The 22,550-nt window shown below is 47.6% G+C and overlaps 1 protein-coding gene across 1 annotated transcript; it reads left to right on the forward strand.

The window, feature by feature from the left end:
* Nucleotides 1–1,679: 1,679 nt before the first annotated feature.
* On the forward strand, nt 1,680–9,482 carry LOC144723412 (thrombospondin type-1 domain-containing protein 7B-like). The gene is made up of 4 exons (XM_078602191.1): nt 1,680–1,691; nt 3,178–3,295; nt 4,359–4,504; nt 9,079–9,482. The coding sequence occupies exons 1-4, from the start codon at nt 1,680–1,682 to the stop codon at nt 9,289–9,291; spliced, it is 489 nt and encodes a 162-aa protein (XP_078458317.1). The 3' UTR covers nt 9,292–9,482.
* Nucleotides 9,483–22,550: the final 13,068 nt, after the last annotated feature.

Below are 22,550 nucleotides of genomic sequence, written 5' to 3' on the forward strand. Positions count from 1 at the left end.
CCAATTGGCATACATTTTCACCATGGGCACGGATTGTACTTTGATGGCATGACATTTGTGGTGGAATTCCCTCATCCCACGCTAAGTTTCTTCACCCATTTCTCAAACCAGAAGAGCATAACAGCTAAAAGGACAACAGCTAAAATTATCCTGGCACTGATACATTCCATCACAGAAAAATCCCCAAGTAGATGAATGGCACCCTAGATGTCCTGACAGTGAATGGGCATTGCAGGGAGTGAAAAGGTTAGGGCAGAAATCCCTCCAATCCGCTAACTACCCACACTTGGCTCAGTGACCCATTGCAGGACAAGCCTACAGCTCACCAACGTAAGCCATGAGTTGCAGTGATCACCAACTTCCGTTTCCTAAACAACATCCAAAGCAGGTAACTGCTCATATGCCCACGGGGTTCAGAAATTGAGAGCCGAGGATTCACGCCATGAGAACTGATATATTGTCAGAGGGCTCGGTTTTACATTTGTCCGAATCAGTTTATATATTCATTTATCCATTCTGTGAGACATTTGCATCCAGCCCAGATTTTTGCAGCATGCAGTTATGCACAAGTGTGTTCTTTGTCACCATAATTTTCAAGCGCCTCTAATTAGGGCTGTTTTTTTTCACTTGTTACATGTGTAGTGGTGATACGCGCTGGGTGTATATGTCGTGTGCCAGCGCGTATGTACGGGTGTGTGTGTGGTGACGCGCGCTGACGGGGAGGAGCAGGCGTCAGTGCGCGGGTGGGGGTAGTGCTGCTGATTGGCTGTGTGCCGGTGACGCGCCCAGAGGGAGTGATCGGGTAGCAGCGCGGTGTGATTGGTCGGGGAGTGGAAACACGCGCTGAGCGGAACCGGATCGTAGGGATAGCGCGTGGGGATTGGGTAACTGAGGAGCGGTGCCGACGTTGAGGTCCGCATCCGCTCCGTCTCCCGGGAAGAAGGGGTATATAAGGTGATGCACAGAGGAGCAGGGGGCAGAAGTGGAACCATCTAAGAATGAAGACGAAGGTGCAGAGATAGAGCCCGGAGAGGAGAGTAATGGAGAGTAGAGGAGAGTAAGGTATAAGTGTGTAGCCAGCGAGAGAGAACGGTCTACACGAGCTGAGTAATGTATAGTGTGTAGCCAGCGAGAGAGAACGGTCTACACGAGCTGAGTAATGTATAGTGTGTAGCCAGCGAGAGAGAAAGGTCTACACGAGCTGAGTAATGTATAGTGTGTAGCCAGCGAGAGAGAAAGGTCTACACGAGCTGAGTAATGTATAGTGTGTAGCCAGCGAGAGAGAAAGGTCTACACGAGCCGAGTATGCATACGGTGTAGCCAGCGAGAGAGAAAGGTCTACACGAGCCGAGTATGCATACGGTGTAGCCAGAGAGAGATGCAAAGTCTACACGAGGCGAGTGGAGAGTGTAGCAGAGGCGCAGAGTCTACACGAGGCGAGAGAGGAGTGTAGCCGAGGCGCGGAGTCTACACGAGGCACAGAGAGCCGGCAGCACAGAATCCAGAGCCAAGAGAAGCGCATTGTGAGAAGAGAGGCCACGCGTTGTATTGTTACAAGTCAAGATTTAATAAAAGAAGTGTGTTCCCGTCAAGGAGTTTCCTGCCGTCATTTTCCAATACTTCACATGTAATTGTAATTATGAATGCACCTGCGGCATACCAGCTTTCTCCAGCACACAATGAAGGCATCGGTGAGCTTGTACCTACAGAGGAGTTTTTGGGTCGAGTGTGTGCACATATGTACATTAAAACTATTAAAATTTGCATGTATGCGTATTTCCCATATATAAAAAATGTAGTAATATATGAATTATTATTTATATATGATCTAAAAAAATCACCATGCCAGTGACACTTATAATCTGCCTAAAACCTTCTGATTCATGGTTGAAATACAATCTCTACATGGATGCAAAGGTTGACTGACTATTCCTGTATGTAATTAGCAATTAAGTCAAAGTGCAGGAGTGCTTTGTCACATTGGTTCAAAGACTTTGCTGAAATCCTACTGACGCTTGTTTTATTTATGACTATCTATATCACCAGCATCATTCGATATCTTAACCTGTTCTGGACCACACGTAATTTGACTCACCATAAAATTATTACCTGTCGCAATATCCCAACATCAGTGCTGAGAAACAAAATATTTGTTGTGGTTGTGCTGGCCACACCACCTCCTTCTGTGCCGTGCTGGCCTTTATTAGTAATTGTTATTTGTAATCTACATAATCGGGGTTGTTTGTCACTGTGCCAATCGTATGTGTGTGCATGTGTTAGGTTGTCTCAGTAAGCTGTGGAATAATGCCACAGGAACCAACAATTTAACCTCTTAATTGGATAGTACTTTGCAGTGGAACTTGAAATTGTTGAGCAAAGTTTATTTGTATAAATTAACAATGACATTTTAATACAGGTTGTTTTTGGTAGTGGATTTAGATAAACTTTTGTTATTATAATAAGTAAAACAAAATTATACCCAGGGATACTGAGATCAACCACTTTTGGCCAGTTATATGTTTTAACAGCTTATCAATTAAAATATCACACATACATTAGAGAAAAAGAGTAATTTTGCTGAATGTATCATTATATTCCTTTATATAAAACACAAAAATCAGAAGCGGGGAAGTTAGCAAGCATCATTACCATTCTAGCAACTCTGATACAAATTCTGCAAGTGGTATCTGTACCTGGCATTAACAATCTTCCAAGTCAAAAGCTTACCATGGGCCAACAATGCATCTTCAACATGAAGCAGTGATGAAGCAAATGTTACCGAAAAAAACAAAAAGTATAAATGTTGCCAATTTCTACCCGTTACTGTCCAGCTCTTTCTCAAAGCTGGCCACAAGAGTTACTTGCCGATAGCACTTAATTTGACATTCAACGAGACCAACAATGATAAAAAAAATATTCAAACAATAAGATGATAAATCCTTGATACCTTTCACAAGTGGACACATTTTGGAGCTCCTAGGAGCGACCAAGAAAATGACTGGGGGCCCAAATCCATCAATCTGTTTTCCCTATGATTAGTGCTGCCACTAAGTCTTCACTGAAGGGTGGGGCCATTTCTGGACTAATCTTTCCCCCCCCCCACTTTACCACGGGTGCTGTGACGCTGAGGTGACATAACCATTCTCTTCTCCATTCTGATTCGCTTTCTATGGGCAGATTGGTCTGGAGACACCTCGTCCTCTGAGTGAGCCCTGCTCCGTGGAGTGCCCTCTGGACTGCCGCATCTCTAGCTGGACGTCGTGGTCATCCTGCTCACGCACGTGCGGCCTGACAGGTCGGCGACTATCTGCCTGTGTGTTTTTTTGGAATGGTGGCATAGTGGTTTTTGCACTGCGCTGTGAACCATGTGTAAATGTGTTCAATTCCTGGGTATGTAAACATATCTCTTATTCAAATGAATTATCATGCTTAGAATACATGCATCGAATCACACGTCTATTAAATTATTATTTGCTGATTTCTGCAAATATTCGAATGTTTACATTTGGGCTGAATGAGTGAACAAAACTGTAAGGTCACATCTCTACAAACATGAAGCGATATAAATGAGATTGTGAACACAAGACAAAATAATTTTTACTTTAATCGAATCCTGACCCCGACTTGTGGCAATTCAAAGAATCGCTGTGGCAGTGGCTATGATGCACAACTCCAGTAGCAATTTGTCTCCAGCACCTATCCAATATTTACTCAGAAAAAAGGTTCTGTACTTAGTGTGGTGTTTTACATTAGCAAAGGGGTGACAAAAGTGGCCAGTATTGTGTGCTGCGAGTACATTATTACCTGGAGAGATGTGTGGATCACAACAGGAGCCCATTAACAGAGGTAGACCTGACATTATATCAGGTTCAATAGAGTATTAGTGTCATTATCTACATGAATGTTTATTTTTTATATATATAGCAATGGGAACCATCGTATTTCAAAGAACCACTGGATATTTTTTTTCCATTGTGCTCATGGAAAGTGTACTTGTGCCCTTAAACAGTTATTCCCTGTTTTTGAGACGTAATTTAAATGTCAGTGGCTGCATTTCCAGCCAGACATTTAAAAATGCATGCAAATGTATACGTTTGTTCATGATTAAGGGTTCATAGTGAGCATGGGAAAGACACGCTCCCCAAAAGGGAGGGCAAACTAAACTTCATGCCTGCCCTCCTTGGACCTCATAGACTACTCGACAAAGGCAATATAAATGTGTTAACTTTTGCGTGTGCGGCCACAGGTGCTGGTATTTAGGGCAAGTGTACACTCTTACCCTGAAGCAGTTTGTGTGTGCGCGCACGTATTGGGCTGTATTGCGCGTGACCGTGTGCGTGTGTCTGTGTGCTCCACAGGGATGATGAAGAGAAGTCGCAGGGTTCTCCGAGCTGCTCGGGGCTTTGGTCGGCCCTGTCCCTCCCAGCTGCAGCAAAGCAAACCGTGCACCCCCATGCCCTGCTACCACCTGCAGCTAGGAGACTGGTCCTCATGCCAGTTGAACGTGAGCTTCGTCTAATCCGCGTGAACAACAAATGCCCTCAATAGAGTCGTGGGGCACATTCGAATGCCCCGCCCCTTCGACCCGACCTCACAGACACTCCCCAAGGGGTCACCAGCAGCTATTGCTATTTTCATGAGAGCTTCACGGTCCGCTTGGCGCGCCCCCAAATGTCTTTTGATTAAAAATAAATAATCATCGCAGCGCGAGTCGTTATGTTATGTTGAATAGTGCATTACAAAATAGTAGGGGACATTAATCTCGCCTGCCCAAGTGTGCCCTTGAATATGACACTATTTATTGACTCCTTTAACAGTCTAAACATCATTAAGCTTCGCTGTAGAGAATAAAAATAAAATATTACGTGGCAATACTGGACAGAATTATTCATGAAAAGTATTAAAATAAAATATTAAGTATTTTTAAGTTTTATGGATATTTTTTTCTTTACATGTGGCAATATTTCAAAATGTCACAAAGTTGGCAGTTTCCCCTGGACCTATTCATGCAATGTCACAGGTGATTAGGAACAGGAGGCTGCTGTCAGCAGAGCATTTTCGTACATGACTACTCACGTAATCAAACATTTAATAATACAATCAGAGCCCTCATACATGTACAAAGAGTATATGACACCACCAAACAACAAACGCAATTGAAATTATGAAAGTACTATCCATGATTTTTCGTACATGACTACTCACGTAATCAAACATTTAATAATACAATCAGAGCCCTCATACATGTACAAAGAGTATATGACATCACCAAACAACAAACGCAATTGAAATTATGAAAGTACTATCCATGATTTATGTTACAAATTCACATCCGTGGATACGTTGACTTTGTGCGTTTTGATTTAAAGCTTTCGTGACTGCAGGGATTCATCTTCTTGGTTCTTTCGGTAAAGTCACGTAGAATGGAAATAATAATATAATAATAAATAAAACATAATAAAATAATTCTCACGACGTTTCGGCCACAACGCAAGCAGCCGTCCTCAGGTGAAGAACAGGTATGTCGATAAGACAGAGTCTGAATGACACGTCCTAGGCTTGGAGCATCTATTTAAGCTGGGAGCAGTGTGGTGTGCAGTAGGGTGGGTAGAATAATACATAGTGTAATATTACAATGTATAAGGTATAGGGTGGTGTATAGTAATACAGTATGTGGTTTAATGTTGGGTTTATCTGTGGCAGTATATAGTACGGGGTAGACCCGTGTGATGTGGGAGAATAACGTTTGGCTGGAGGCGTGTTATATTTTTTGCGACGTAGAATTGTGGTGTATTACTTACTGTTGGTAGCTCAGCTTATTGGAGAGTATTTTTAGTATACTGATGATACTATGTAGTTGGTTGCTGCAGCTACATTCTGTTAACATTCCTTCCCTTTGATAATTGTTTTTTTTACCCTTCTATCTGGCAACAAAACTGACACCTTTTTACAAGGAGTCATGTTTGCATAGACCGCAATACCTGCAGTCATAATACAAACAAAAGAACATAACTCTGATAATGTGCACTGTCCTTGAAGTTGATTGGTCCACACCCGAGACAGCTAAAACAATTATCATATTTTTACTGGCAAATGAGGTTCCCATAATTCCTTCCCTTTATAATGCTTCCCCCTATCCCCTCCCTTTGATGCTGCTGGTCCTGCATAATGCACGGGCAAAACATGACTTTAAACCCCCCGCCAAACCTCCTATGCATTTCACAAGTAGTACTAGTCGCATATCTGCATTTCCCCTTAAATATGCAAAAATTCCTCTTGATATGCAAATTCTTTTGTCAAGGCACTCTTCCTCCTCCCTCTCAGCTTAAATAGACGCTCCAAGCCTAGGACGTGTCATTCAGACTCTGTCTTATCGACAGACCTGTTCTTCACCTGAGGACGGCTGCTTGCGTTGTGGCCGAACCGTCGTGAGAATTATTTTATTATGTTTTTTTTATTTTATTTTATTATTTCCATTCTACGTGACTTTACCGAAAGAACCAAGAAGATTTGTGCGTTTTGTGAAAAGAAAATTTGTTGTAAAAGGAAGTAGCGCTATATCATTTTTTGTGTTTTAATCTCTTTGCAAGACAAAGGGCCTTTACTTGAGATGTTATAAAACTCATTAGTATCAAACCAATGTGTCATGTACCATTGTCAAGTAGACAGGCTTCATGTGTGAGATACAGACAGTTTACAGGTGGGTTTTTTTGTTGCCAGAAAAAAGGGTAAAAAACATATTCTTGGTCTGTGGTTTTACATTTTAATTGGGTTTGAATACAGTTGTAAGAAGTATTGTGGGATGAGGGTGGGAAGGAACACGAGATAGACTGATTAAGGGGGAATTAAAGGAGATGGGGGAAAATATCAGAAAGAAAAAACGGAACGTTGTGAGGGTGAGACAGTAGAATAGAGATAGAGAATGCACAAGAGAAAAATAGACCTAAGATGACACCTTATGGCCAGTAAGCATTCGCAATACACCAACATTTCATCTACATTGATCAGCCAACCAGTAGCATGGCCCCAGAGAGAATCAAGCCATGCGACTAATTGTCTTCAGTTTGACTAATTACCTCTCCTCGGTGACTTGCATGTTTGCCTCAATGCTCTGTTTCCATCACAACACTTCGCTGGTCTCATTTGAGTACCCTTTTTTAAGCCATTGCGAATATTTTCCATCCTCATATATTATGCCTCACGGTCTTGTTACCAAATATCTCTCTGCACTCTTGAGGTTTTTCTCAGCCCCTTTTGTTTTGCTCAATTGAAGGTTAACTGCAAAATGTCCTAGGACTTTCCCCAGAGTCAAGTCTACAAACGTATTTCATTAGTCCATAGAAGGTACGGAGTATACGAGTTTGAGTTTAATTAGTTTTATGATACAACTCTTTAAATCCTCAGTGGTAGGTTCATCTGGGTTTTCAAGCACTAAATTTAGACTTAAAACTTTCGTGACTGCAGGAATTGATATTCTTGGTTCTTTCGGTAAAGTCACGTAAATAGAAAACAAAAAATCTAAAATAAAAGTAAAAAACCCACGACGTTTCGATCGCAACACAAGCGGTCTTCGTGAGGCGGAGAGCACTACTTTTAATGTCTGTTTATCTGTGCACTTGTGAGACTATCAGGCTTGGTAGACATGATAAAACATTATAAACAGTAACACCCCAATTTTACGCCCTCCCACTTTACGTGCTTTCGCTATTATGTACTAAAATTATTGAATACCAATCCTGTTTTACGTACCGTTTACCTCACCATAACGTACTGGAGAGTTACGAACTTTCCCATTAAGGCCCAAATTTGTTACGTTCCACGGCGAATATCCAAGTGCCAGATGTTCTGAAGCACCCAACCATGAGCATCCCTGACTAGCTATAGTCTCTTTCATGTGTACTTTATGAATATTTTTTCCCCACATACAGTATTCATGGCGACTATTTTTGTACAAGTGTAAACAATTTTTATATGATAAACTAATATTAAGATGTATAGTACCATAGACATGGTTTATATATCTTAATTAATCAATAATATACACTTACTTTTCACACCGATGGTTGTATAATATAGATGCACAATGGGTTACTGAGCATCCTCTGTTTAGATACTGCACCACGTTACAACCCACCAACAATTTTTCGATTTAAGTACTTTCGATTTACATTTTGGATTTCAGGAACACATCTGGGCATAATCCAGGGTATGCCTGTACCAAGGGTAATGACCCAGGACTTGAATCTTGGTTATCAGACATGCTGGCTAAGTGCCCTGAAAAATGCATCAATGCTCAAGAGTTGCCCAGCCACCTCTTGTATAGTTCCTTTTGTTTTGTTTCTCCCAGAAAATATTTGTCATCCTTTCTGCATTCTCAGTTTCTGTCTCAGAGTACCCGGATTCAAGATTATTGTGTGCAGTGAATTATCCTGCAAGATGGCATGTCAACAAAATAAAATGTGGTATGATGCTAATAATCTCCCACTTTTGGAAAATAATATAATGTCTGTTGGATTACCACTACATAAGACTGGATAAATAAAATAAACATTAATGTAGCTTGCAGGTCCATGCCCATTAAACCATCACGCTGGCCTCCAAGCTCCCCTACACCCATGTAAGATGCCATGCCCAGTAATCAGCTCGGAAGCTTCTTTTCACTGCAGTGTCAACGCTATCTGCTGCTTAATTTCTGACACTGTCCGGCAGATGTCTTGCCACTGGTTCTGGCTTGAATGTTTATAACGTCAATAGCAGATCAAAGCTTTACCGCTGACAACAGTCTCAATTCTGCCACAAGCCTATTTTCCCACTCTTGTCTTCAACTATTGCCCCAATGTACCCCCTCCACTTCTCTTGTTCACTATATATTATCTTCTTGGTCTTGACCTTCCCACCTCATGAACCTCATCAATACCCTCTTACTCTAAACCTTTCTCTTGTGTTCTGTTGTGGTATATTATTGTGTGAACATGGTGATGTGCTCGTGGCCCATGAGGGCATGGGTTGCATGGCATTTTATGGTGTTATATTTTGAGTTTTGCCATCTTGTGCAAAGCAGTATGTGCTGTCTCTCAGGGAGGTGACTGCGGCGAGGGTGGAAGTGTGAGGGAGCTCACATGCCTGTCCCACAATGGCTCAGGAGACGATCCTGTCAAGAAGGTGGAGCAGAGTCTCTGTGAGGAGGTGCCTTGGCGAGAAGTGATGGGGGCACTGGGTGAGGAGGGGAGACAGCCCGAATTGAAAAAATCCTGCATCGTGTCCTGTCCAGGTAACACCTTTTCACTTTGAGAGTGTGTGTGTACGCATGTCTGTTTGCATGTATACACAGTGTCAAGAGCGGCAGTGAAGTGGTTAGCGCATTGTGCTAAAAAAACTGAAAGCCTGAGTTTGTTTCCTGCTCATCGCCAACATCCGTGGCAAATATCTGAACCGATCCTCAGCCTTCCCGAGGTCAACTTAAGAAGGCTGGTAAAATCAGTACCTCATCATGAACTACATCACATAGAGGTAAGTCATTCCTGTAGAGAGATTGGTCGATACCATAAGAACATTTAATAATAGCGCACTGGACATGCAATTCAGAGGTCGCTGGTTACATTTTATTTCCCAGCAAAGCAGGTGATACAATGGTGCAGGTTTCCTCAATCCCCTCACCTCTGTCCATACAGCAGTATAAATTGGCAAACCACAGCTGGTTATTCGGCAGTTTGCGTGTGGTGGAGAAATTGTGTGGGTACTCCCACATCTTCCAAGATATCTGGGCAGAGTGAAGGAGTAGGTTCCTTGAGTTCCCTCTTGTGAAAGACATTCTGCCAGGAGTGGCATGAGCAATTGTAGGACTGCACCTTTATCTGTTCTTTACCCAGAGAAAGTTTCGAATGAGTCAATAATATTTTTTAGGAGAGTCATGCTCGGGGGAAGTGTGACAAATTCCTTATTTCGTATGGGTGTTTTTTACATGGGAGAAACCCACATTGCCTGCAGAAAACCACGTACAAGTCAACAACAAAAATAATCTTTAAATATAGTTGAGTAGACTAAAAAAAAAATTGCCCGAATTTCGTGACTTTTGAAGATTTGGATCACAAATCGATTGATGTTTTTTTCTTTACATTGTGGTGGATTTAGTGGCTCTAGTCGCTAGAAGGATCACGTGGTACACATGCAACATATGTGTACCTATATCTGTATGTACACAGATTGAACCATTTTTGTCATTCCACTGATTGATGAGGGACTGCCTATGCCATTCAGGTCGTGGGAGTTATATGACGATGATTCACAATGTTGGTCCCTGCGGGTTGATAAAGGCAGAGAGCATAAACGTTGATGCATAGCACAGCACAACAATGGATTTGTCTGCACTGTCCTCTGCTGATAATGCAGCCCTACAGCAACCTATGACACCAGTTATTACACGGGGTAGTCGCCCATCCAAGCACCATCCAGCCTCAACCCTGATTTGTGTCTGAAATGGAGCAAGATTGGACACATTGCAGTTGATTTGGTCAAAAGCACATGAAACAAAATTTTTTTTTTATTTATACATTATTTTTATGCATGTATCGTGAACATAAGAATCACTTTAATCGATGAATCTATGCATCACTACAAGCATAGCAGTCAAGTTGCCCTCATGCCATTTACATTGCAATCATCACAATATTGACCTATTCATCATCTAAATACGAGGACCATATCTGGATGCAGTAGAGGATAAGATATTCACATCAAATATAAGCATGTAACATACAGACAAGCTGAGCATATGTAACAATAAAACATAGCATGAATAAAGGATGAAAATGCTGTTATATTTAAATGAGACATCATATGAAATCTTATTCGAAAAGGAGTAGGTGTCCTACACACAATTTCTCAATCAGAAATGAACAGGCATAGGACCAAATTTCGATTTAAAGCTTTCGTAGCTGCAGGGATTCATAGTCTTGATTTAATTTTGGTGGTGCTGATGGTAAGGTCCCACCTCTTAGTAGCAGGCTCCAACTTCAGCAGCAGCACCTCCAACTCCTCCTCTGAGTGAGCAGCAATAGGCAGCCATCCCTTGACCGCACCCAGACATCAGCCTCCCATTGTATCTGTACCAGATGGAAATTCCTTTGGTACAGCTATTGAAGGCTTCACGAATTACGTGATGGAAATATATGTTAGAAAATGTGGGAGCCAGAGGACATCCCTGTCACGCACCCCAAGGTGTACAGGGAATGGCTCCGACTCCCGGCCACATAGTTTTACCCGGGCCCGCTCACCAGCATGTAGGTCCTTAATGATCGTGAGCAGTGTCAGGGACTCCAAAAGCACGAAGAACAAACCAGAGCCTAGGCCTACTGATGGTATCATAGGCCTTGACCAGGTCAAGAAAGCAGAGATGTAGGTCTTTTTGGAATTCTCTACACCTCTGCCATAGCAGACAGACAGAAAATATGGCATCTGTGCAGGACCGCCCTTTCCTGAAACCGCATTGAGGCTCTGCAAGCCTCTCCTCAGCGTGCCTAGCAAGGAGATTACATTTTGACTTAAAACTTTCGTGACTGCAGGAATTCATATTCTATGATTCTTTCGGTAAATCGCAACACAAGTGGTCGTCATCAGGAACTTGGAAGTTAGCCTCTGAGGGCAAGCTGTTTATAAAGGTTAGAGATGGGCGGGGCAGCTAATGTTAATGTAGAAGAGGTCTCCGACACCGGCAGTAGGTCTACACCAATCGAAGCATTGCACCTCGCTCCACGCACCCACACTGCTGATGGTGGAGGTGGACAAGAAAACACAAATCAAGTCATGACCCAAAGTGGTTGATCAGCCCCACGGTAGGTCCTGGTGTCAGGGACATGGGCCCACAACCGCTGTTTCGTCACTATGTAGTCCAGCAGATGTTCTTGCTTGGACCCGGCATGCATCCATGATGTCGTGTGGATGCACTGATGCCGGAACAGCATGTTGGCAATTACAAGCCCATGGGCTGCACATAAATATAGCAGCCTCCTGCCGTTGTTATTGAACTGATCTGGCCCATGCCTTCCAATCATTCCAGACCAGGTGCCAAAATAATGACCAACTCGGGCATTGAAGTCACCCAACAGGATGACTCTATCTCGAGGGGCCACTTTAGCTGGCATCTGTGACAGGTCATAGAAGGCATCTGACTCATCGGCCTTGCCTGAATCCCTCCACGGATGTTCATCTTCAATGGGGGCATAAGTAAACACGACCACCACTCTTCGCCTCTGGTTGATGAGAAGGCGAGCCCAAAGTAGCCTGGGGCTTACAGCTTCCCACAACTCACCACCACACTCCCACACCCTCTTCATTCTTTTGTTCAGAAGAAGAGCCACTCTCTGTTGTTTGGCAGTCTCCTGCCCCGAGTAGAGGACTGTCCATCCCTCATGGTGGCAGGAGCTAGAGCCAGTCCACCGGACCTCCTGAATACCACAGAGATCCAGGTGGTACCGGTCCAGCTCCCAACAGAGGAGTGGTAGCCTCTCCTCCACAGTAAGTGTTCGAACATTCCACTTGGCCACACGTAGTGGTTTTTTGTTGTTTCTGGAGGAGCCCCGAGGGTAAGGATTCAGTCTCTTGGCTCCGCCAAATGGGGTTTGGCCAGAAGACGTCATAGACGCCTGTCCCCCCAGGGCCTCCGGCACAAGATTAATACATTTTTTTAACTCGTAGTTTAGTGGTAATTAATTGAAGGTGGAGGGGTTACCAGCCCCCCGCACCCGTCCAGAGCCCCCATTTGGCCGCTGTGGTGGTTACAGACACCATGAGGCGAATGGCCAATTTAAGTTGGCCCTCCCCCCACGGCACTGCCCACCACAGTGTTGCCATCTGGCACCACGAGGAGGTAGGGGGTTGTTTTTGCTGGACCATATTCAACGCACTTTATCACACACACCACACAAGCATGCAATACTTGAGTAAATCTGAGAACAGCTATAACACATCCTATGATATAAAACTACACATGAGACAACACTGCACTTAGTATTCTCGCAGGGAAAAAGGCAACCATAATTAATGCCATGAACGACACATTTTATACAAATTAAGATGTCACACTACAGCACTGTAAATTATCTTAAAATGCCTACTATGTTTTACTACTTAAATCGTATGTTGTTGTGCATTGTGCCCGGAGTACATGCATACCAATTTAATCCTAGCTGAGCACTGTTCTTCACGCAATATAAGCAAAATTGTTTATAGCAGCATCGATGAATTGTAAAGACAATTTTAAATGATTTATAGGTGCAATGATGTGAATTTTTGAGGTGCTTTTAAGTTGGGCAAAGTCTCAAGAGAAAATTTTTTTTAACAGATTTAAATATATGTAATAATGGACTCGATCCTGGTTCTGTCTCCGTCGTCCTTTATTCGGGTTCTTACACTTTTCCCGCACGGCCCTCGCTCAGAGCTCTCCCCTTGGCAGCTCCATAGCTGCTCTCGCTCCCGTAGCCTCCACACCTCTGCAGCTCCGCTGCAGACCCCCTGTGCAGTCCTCCGGCTGCCCTCACTGCAGCTCCACTGCTGCCCTCACTGCAGCTCCACCGCTGCCCGTCGTTCCTCCGTGCTTGGTCACCGCTGGCCGACGGTGCCAAGTCTTACCCTCCGTGTATGTGGCGATCTCGCCACTCCTCGACCTCCGCCCTGCGTGGCCTCACTCTAACTCTGTCTCCCACACTCTCCCGTCTCTTCCGGTATCTCTCCCTTAAGACCTCACCCCTCTCTCCCACGTGACCTAACTCCTCCCCCCATGACGTCATATCCGCGAAGCCGTTTACGCCCGCATTACACCACCCTCCCCCGTAGAGAAAATCCAGCCGACCTCGGCTGAACAATAACGAGACAAGTAATGCGAGCGAACACAACCATCACACATTCAAGGACAACGAAGCATACAATAAATATAACAACAACACAACAGTAAAATTTAACTAAATGTAAGGGACTTTGAGCGCGTTCGGGTCGCCGGTCCGTCCCGGACGGGCGGCGGCCCTCCTGCAGACCGGGAACGTGACGGGGTTTTAGGAGCGACAGGATGAAGTCCTCCTGTCGCTATTGGAGGCCCGTCAACGTCCCGGTCCCGTGTCCCTGAAGGCCCAGCGTCGGGGGTGCGTCGCGATCGTGTCTGCGACGGGGTCGGAAGGGCGGCGGGGCTCGGAGTCCCCGCCGCCGTGGTAGGCACACCCCGAGCAGAGTCTCCTGTCTCCAGCAATGTCACGGCCGGCTTGTCTGTAAAAGGCACGACAGGCGCTCTTGCAAGGTCAACAGGCACAGGCAAGGATGAGTCGGCAGCCACAGACCCCGGCAAGGCAACATCGGGAGATGACGCATCGTCTCGAGGGGCCACATATGGTTTCAAGCGCGACGTGTGAACGAACCAACGCCGAGATCCAAACCGAACACGCGCAGACTGTGGATTGGGAACCTCGATGAGGCGGACCGGCCCTTGCCATGGTTTGTGTAATTTAGGAGAGGTACCTGGCCGCACCTGCGGGCAATGGAGCCAGGCCATGTCCCCCACCTTCCAGGGGCACTCCCCCTTCGAGCGTCGAGCACACCGCTCGTTCCGGGCCTGGGCTTTGGCAGTAGCCATGTGGGCCCTCTCCCGTGCCTCAGTAACCCGGCGAACGGTATCCCGAATGTAATCAGGAAGAGGCTTAGCAGGTCCCCTCACTCCAGTTCCCACTGCACATCCATTGGCGGCACGTTCTCGCGACCATACAAAAGGAAAAACGGCGAATATCCTGTAGCCGCATGCGGCGTCATTCGGTATGCCGAAAGTACCCCAGGGATATGCAAATCCCAATCCGATTGTTTTTCATTCACGGTGTGACACAACATGGCGGACAATGTCCGATTTAGCCGTTCGACCATACCATCCGTTTGCGGATGGTAGGGAGATGTCCGTATCTTTTTAGTTCCAAGAGCCGCGCACACCTCCCCCAACAATTTAGAAGAAACATTACGGCTTTGGTCTGTGAGGAGCCTCTCCGGCGCCCCCTTGTCCATAACGTACCCGAATAGAAAGGCGTCTGTGATAGACGCCGCTGACTGGTCAGGCAAAGGCCAGGCCATCGGCCAGCGGGAGAGGTACTCTACCCCAACTAACAAGTATTTATTTCCCTTAGCGGATGGCGGGAAGGGTCCCAAAATGTCCAACGCCACCAATTCATTAACTCTAGACACCTGAATAGACTGTATGGGCGGCACATATGGTTGTTTAGGTGGTTTTCGCCGGGCACAATCGGGACATGCGCGAACGTGACCGACGACATCCGTTGTCATGCCGTGCCAAAAATAGTCTCACTGCAGCGGCAATAGGGTCTTCTGCACCCCCAGATGTAAAAGGGTGTCCCCATGCAGAGTCCTAATCAACTCGTACCGCAAGGATGCCGGCACAACCAGACGCCAGCGTTCCTGTAACCCTTCCCTCCACATCAGCAGACCATCGCGGAGAGCGGTTTCCGGCATACCCCCCGTACCCAGTCCCCCACTCTTCTTCGCAGTCCGATTCCGTAACGAGACCAATGAACCATCCAACATTTGTTCCCGAATCCACACAGCCTTTGGAAGATTCAGAATCCCATCAGCCGGTCCCGGCTCCTTTGGAGCTTCAGGCACGTCGACCGCCAACGCAACAGGCTGAGGGGGTTGCTGAATCGGCGCACATCTATGCGTCCCCGACGCGCACGCGCAAGGGGATCGCTGCGGCAACCTAGAAAGCGCGTCCGCATTCGCGTGACGCACCCCCTTCCGATGGTGAATTTGGAAGGAAAATTCTTGCAGCGTGTCCAACAACCGCGCCAACTGGCCGGATGGTTGGTCCATCTTAAGAGCATACTGCAAGGCCGCATGATCCGTGCGAACAATAAACGAACGAGAGGTACGGTCGAAATTGGCGGAGAAAGAAAACAATAGCCAAAAGTTCCCTGCGTGTGACGCAGTAGCGAGTTTCTGCGGGGGACAAAACCCGGCTACCATACGCCACCACGCGCTCCACACCACCTTTTGATTGAGACAACACGGCCCCAATGCCCGTGTCACTCGCATCCGTATCCAGAATGAAGGGGTGATCGAAATCAGGATAATCTAACGTCGGTGCCGTAGCCAGTCGATCGCGCAGGCCCTGAAACTCCGCCTCTTCCGGCGGTCCCCACGCAAATTTCCTTCCTTTACTCGTAAGGAGGTGCAAGGGCCTCGCGATCATCGCGAAATCCGGAACAAACCTCCGATAGTATGAGGCAAACCCCAAAAAGCGACGTACATCCCCCACTGTGGCCGGGGTCGGCCAGTCACGGACGCATGCTGTCTTGTCCGGATCCGTGGCCACCCCGTCCGCACTTACGATATGCCCCAAATAGCGCACGGACCGTTGCAGTAGGTGACATTTCTTAGGCTTAAATTTCAAATTTGCGGAACGCATCCTGGCGAACACCGCCTCCAACCGCAGTAAATGCTCATCAAATGTGCGGCTGAAGACGATAATATCATCTAAATATATCAGACATGTCTCCCACTGCAACCCCGTTAACACCAACTCCATCAACCTTTGAAATGTGGCAGGGGCAGCATTCAGCCCCATCGGAAGACAATTAAATTGGAATAACCCCTGCGGCGTACGGAAAGCAGTCTTCTCCCACGAGGGCTCGTCAAGGGGAAGCTGCCAGAATCCTGAAGAGAGATCTAGCGTTGAAAAGAACTTTGCCCCCGACAAGGCATCGAGGGAGTCGTCCATACGCGGCAGGGGGTACGCATCTGCCACAGACACTTTATTCAACTTACGAAAGTCGACACAAAAGCGCAATTTGCCATCCTTCTTTTTAACCAAAACAACAGGCGCGCCGCATGGGCTGTTAGATGGAGATATTATGTCCGCAGCCAACATGTCATCCACTGCCCCTCGAACCTGATCTCGCTCCGCCGGACTCATCCGATGCGAGTTCAACCGAATAGGGGCAGCGTCCCCTGTGTCAATATGATGGTAAAGCAACGAGGTGCGTCCCAAGTCCAAATCGTCGGAGCTAAACACATCAGAATAACTCAATAATAATTTACGAAGCGCACAACGTTGTTCACCGGAAAGGGAAGAATTTTCCCCACACAATTCGGCGATCCAGCGATTATCAGCGGCACCAGGACCTGAAACACCACCAACCACGACCTGGCTGCCCAGATGATCTTGTGCCGTAAACGCCGTAGTGGCATGTGCCACAACCGTACCAGCCGGCACACACACATTCTCGGAACTTGCATTAAGCACCTGCAGAAACGGCTGCTGGTCATGCCGGACAATAGTTTGCGCCCCAACGAGCGCCGCTCCGCCCGTTATAGTAGCGGACGGCGACAACAAAATCCCAATTGCACCCTGACGACCAGGTACAGGCTTCCGATATCGCAAGGGGATAAGCATCTGTGAGCCAGGTGGAATATCAACAGATACCTCGGACAGCGCCTGCACCTGAGCGACCGGAGCAGGTCGCCCCCAGGGCGACGGTAGAAATGTAATTTTTCGCCCACCCGGTAATTCAATGCAGTTTTGATTAATTCGAATTAGAATGGGCATCTTGGCCAGGAAGTCAGTTCCCAACAAGCAAGGAACCACGAGGGACCTCGAAATTAACACAATTCCCGAGGCCGACACTCCCCCGATAGATATTGGTAGCGTCCACCTGGCCCACAATGCCCATGCTACCCCCGTTGGCAGCGACGCAAGAATCGTAAACCGGACGCACGGCCTCAGGTGGGATGTTCAACAGATGGAAAATGACATCCGATATAATGGTCGCGGACGCCCCGGAATCCACTAACACACGTACGTCCACCCCTTGTATAGAACCAGGTACGGTGGACGAACCAGTAGCGGCCGCGACGACCCGCCGTGCCAATTTACGCCACTGCGTTACCGAGCGACGTGGCCCAGTCGATGGCTTCCCCCCGTTATTAACAACACCCGGATTGCACGACAACGGTGATGAGTGAGGTGTCAAGCCTTGCCGGGTGTCTGGTGCGCACCGACTTGCCTGTCCTGGAGGATCCTTCCGTGGCACGTCCGCTGACGAGGCCTCCTGCTGGGGCGGACCCGGGACGCGGGCCCAGCAGTCCCTGGCGTAATGGCCTTTACGGCCGCAGCGGAAGCAGTCGATGTTGTTACGCCGCGCCGCAGGCACCCCGTCCCGACGCTCCCGTGGCGGTGGCGCAGTTCGCGGCCCCGGCGTACTGCGGGCCGACCACTGAGCAGAGGCGGCTGTCAGCTCCTGCGGGCCCCCCCCGTCAGGAACGTACACCGCCTTCTTGGGATCTCAACCCGCGGCACCTCCATTGACGATGGGCCCCCCCGTCCATGCCGTGACTTGCTTCCAACGGCGCAGGTTGAACTGGGCATCAAGACATTTAGCGGCCGCCCGGGACGTAAGCTTTTCGTGGCCACACACCGGCATAGGAATCCCCAAATCCCGGGACAGCTCGAGCATCTTACCCAAGATGAGAGGTTCGAGCAGGTCAGGCTCCGTCTCCGGGTATGCAGCCATGGCCAACTCCAATACCGCACCCCTGTATGCCACCGGCGACTCCTCGGGTGCTCGCTGACGTTGAACAAACCGGCGATGAGCATCATCCGGTGGCTCATATGCATCTGCCATCTCGTCGAAAACTCCTCTCAATGTTTTCTTCTTCTCCGCCTTGATGGAGCGGAAGAATCTCACCGACTCGTCATCGAGAAGAGTCGGTAAAACCTCCAATGCCTCAGCGTCCGTCCACCTTGCTGAGCGTACCGCCGCCAGAAATCTGCAGGCGAAAGCACTCCAATCGCCCCCGATGGAGAATTCTTTGACGGTCGTGAGATGACGACTGCGACTCCTTGTTGCACCGTCCTCAGCCGATGACACACCAGGCGGCATATTCAAAATTTCGTCGCATCGCCGCGTGTTCAAGATGGCGGCCTCTCGCCGCGGAGAGCGCAAGATGGCGGCTTCCCGCCGTTCTTCTCCTGCCACGCCCAAGATGGCGTCTTCTTGCCGCGTGGTCAATGGCGCCGACAGCGGAGGCAAGGCAGCGACCTGCGGACCTCCATCGGCTCCCCCCAACGCCGTCCTCGGCGTGACGAGCTCGCACAATTGCGCGAGCATGATTTTCAGCGTCTCCAGCTGCGCCGCCATCTGCCTCCATCGCCAATCCGCGTCCTCAGGTGCAGACGGGTCCACCGACGCGGCGACCTCTTGGACTCCCGGACCCGCACTTGTTCCCGCACGGATCTCCTCCTCCATCGCAGGCAGGTCGACCGCCCGAGGAAGGTCGTCGTCGTCGGATGATGTAGCAGACGATGGCGCAGGAATATTATTTCTTCTGAGCTGTTTTGACATGCCGTTTCACTTTTGACACCAGTGTAATAAGGGACTCGATCCTGGTTCTGTCTCCGTCGTCCTTTATTCGGGTTCTTACACTTTTCCCGCACGGCCCTCGCTCAGAGCTCTCCCCTTGGCAGCTCCATAGCTGCTCTCGCTCCCGTAGCCTCCACACCTCTGCAGCTCTGCTGCAGACCCCCTGTGCAGTCCTCCGGCTGCCCTCACTGCAGCTCCACCGCTGCCCTCACTGCAGCTCCACCGCTGCCCGTCGTTCCTCCGTGCTTGGTCACCGCTGGCCGACGGTGCCAAGTCTTACCCTCCGTGTATGTGGCGATCTCGCCACTCCTCGACCTCCGCCCTGCGTGGCCTCACTCTAACTCTGTCTCCCACACTCTCCCGTCTCTTCCGGTATCTCTCCCTTAAGACCTCACCCCTCTCTCCCACGTGACCTAACTCCTCCCCCCATGACGTCATATCCGCGAAGCCGTTTACGCCCGCATTACATATATATATATAATTTTCCCCACTCTCTTCATGTTGTGCAGAGCAGCACTGCTGAGTTGCCTATTTATAAGAAAATCCAGCATTTCTGGGTGGTTTGGGAACATGTTGCATGTTTCTGCTCATAAATATTACAAAAACACTGGTACACAATGGAATAAGATGCATGCACATTTGGAAAATAGCGGACTTCAATCATGTTGGAGAAGCCGGGTCAGGGTAGAAAGGGCAAGGTAAAAATGGGGAGGAACATTTTTCAGTTGACTCTTCTTTGTCACACACAGTAAAGGGTCAGAGGTCTTACCTACAGAATGCAGATATTAGGTTAACCCAGACAAGTGTGGTATGAAGGGGAACATGTTTTAAGTCCCAGAAGCAACCACTGATGAGGAACCAAGCTTGCTGCCTTTGAGCTTCTCACACGAAATTATTTCATTGCTGCCCTGTCAACAACTCTACGTGAGTTTACAATGGTTTATTTCAAACAACTGGTTATTATTTAATTGGATGCTGCACGTTTCTTATTAAACTTGGTGGCCACTGGAGTATTGCCGAGTGGTGATGTGTCGCCTTCGATCCAAGGTGTCCCAAACTGACCCAGGACTTTCAGGACCAGGTTGAAAAATTGCACGTCAATGGGAAATTTCCAGATTGAGGTCTACTGGTAGTAATACACAGGGCTTAATTTCAGCCCAGTCTATCCGGGTCTGTGGGGCAGAAAATATATATGTACCCGGCACACAATATCCAAGTTACCTATTGCTCCGACTGGGTACTCGTGTGCCAGTCTACTCTGAAATATTGAGTAATTAAGCCCTGATTATAGATGTTTGCGATCTTTGTGACGTTAACTCTCCTGGATATATATGTGCATAACAGCCAAGGTTCTATACAAACTACATTCAACACCTCGCAGCACTCTTGTGTGACATGCAATGTTCCAAAGTGAACGTCTACACACCTACACATTTTAAGGCGCTCCAAATTGCAAATGTCCAAATTAAATGTTTGGGTGTGCCAAATAGGTGGAGCTCTTTGTAAAGCACTTCATGTTATCACAAAGGTGATAAAGTGTACATTAAAAAAAAACATTCTCAGTGTATCACTCAGCAACTCACCACGACGCCCTTTTTCAGATGCCGTTTCTTAAATTGAGTTTGAATAGAGTGTGGTTATAATCCTGCAAACTTGCATTGAATGGTTTGTATTATCAACCTATAATCAGCGTCCGAAAGGATATGAAACAATGTGCATTAAATGCAGTTGACGCAAGAGGTGCAGTCATTTATTCCATTGAAATCCTGTCTGCTCGTGGAGCCACGCATCGATGTCCCCGGATTCCGCTCCCCCACCCCGAGTTCCAGAGCCGTTTGTCAGCCACAGCACGCTTCGCCCGCATGCCGACACAGAACATTTGTTACGAGCCAGAGAGGCTGCCTTTGCAAGTGATTACTTTCCTCCAATTACTGCGCACATGATGAAGTTTTTCTACGCACGTGTGCACAAAATTAATGAAAAATACAGTGGGAATTGAAAGACTTTCTACAAGTAGGTGAATGACAAAACATTGACAAACGAGGGCATTTCTTGGAGAATGGCTGTGGCTTATGGCAACGGTCGCTGCTATATACATTTAAAACAAGTGACTTACACGATGGTAAGTGAAAAAGTATCCTGCTTGTTGTATATATGCCCCCTTTTTCAAAATGTATATTAAGAGTAATTCTGCCAATATGTTTTTTGAAAGTTGTAATAATCGATCATATGCCCCCTCGCAGAGAAAAGGGACGATGTATTGTTAAGATCTGAGTTCAGCATGGACCGACAGAGTATCGCTGAAAGTGTTGTTCTATATCTACCCTTATGTTTTGAGTCGCTTGCTGAGTCGAGGACTGCAATAAGTTGTATTATGCTAAGCTATAAGAGTTGTGAGAAGCTAAGAGGTGTGCTAATACAATTTACAAGTTTTGAGAGTGAGTGATCCAGCCAGCGACAAGTAGCTCACAGCAGGAGCCCTCTTGGAAGAAGGGCGGAGAGCACGAAAGTTGAAAAACAGCGCTGCACACCAGCAAAGGTCAAGTCTACAAGGATCAACGGAAATTGAGTCTTGCTGCGGTAAGCTCCGGGGGTGGGCCCCGCAATTGACCATGGATGATGAGGCTTGCAGAGAAGCGGTATGTCGCCGAGTGTGACTTCGGCGCTGACAGACGAAGTATGGCTACAAGTTGTATTCTACATTGAGTGCCAGCTCCCACCAGCATCTGCAGCAAGAGAGAAAGAGAGAAAAAGAGTGACGAGCAACGACGAGCAATCAACCTGTAGAAAGGGTGGAAAGCGCCAGGCATCGACTAAGCGAGCATCGTGGCGAGAGCTGGTGCAGCCTGAAGGAAGGGGCGGGAGAGGCACCACCATGTGTCCGCGCGAAGCTGGCAGCTGCCCGCCAAAGGAGAGAGAACAGAGCAGTGGAAAGAGCCTGAACCAGTGCAGCCCTGAAAGAAGGGCAGGAGAGGCACCACCGGGTGGCCGCATGAAGCTGGAAGCTGCACGCCAGAGGTGAGAGCACGGAGAGAGCACGGAGAGAGCTTGCGCAGCCTGAAGAAAGAACAGGAGAGGCACCACCGGGTGCTTGCACGAAGCTGGAAAATGCACTCTCAGGGAGAGAGCACAAAGAGAGCACGGAGAGAG

Source organism: Lampetra planeri, chromosome 1, assembly GCF_965212315.1.
Source record: "Lampetra planeri chromosome 1, kcLamPlan1.2.h2, whole genome shotgun sequence".
In the NCBI taxonomy this organism is placed as follows: Eukaryota; Metazoa; Chordata; class Hyperoartia; order Petromyzontiformes; family Petromyzontidae; genus Lampetra; species Lampetra planeri.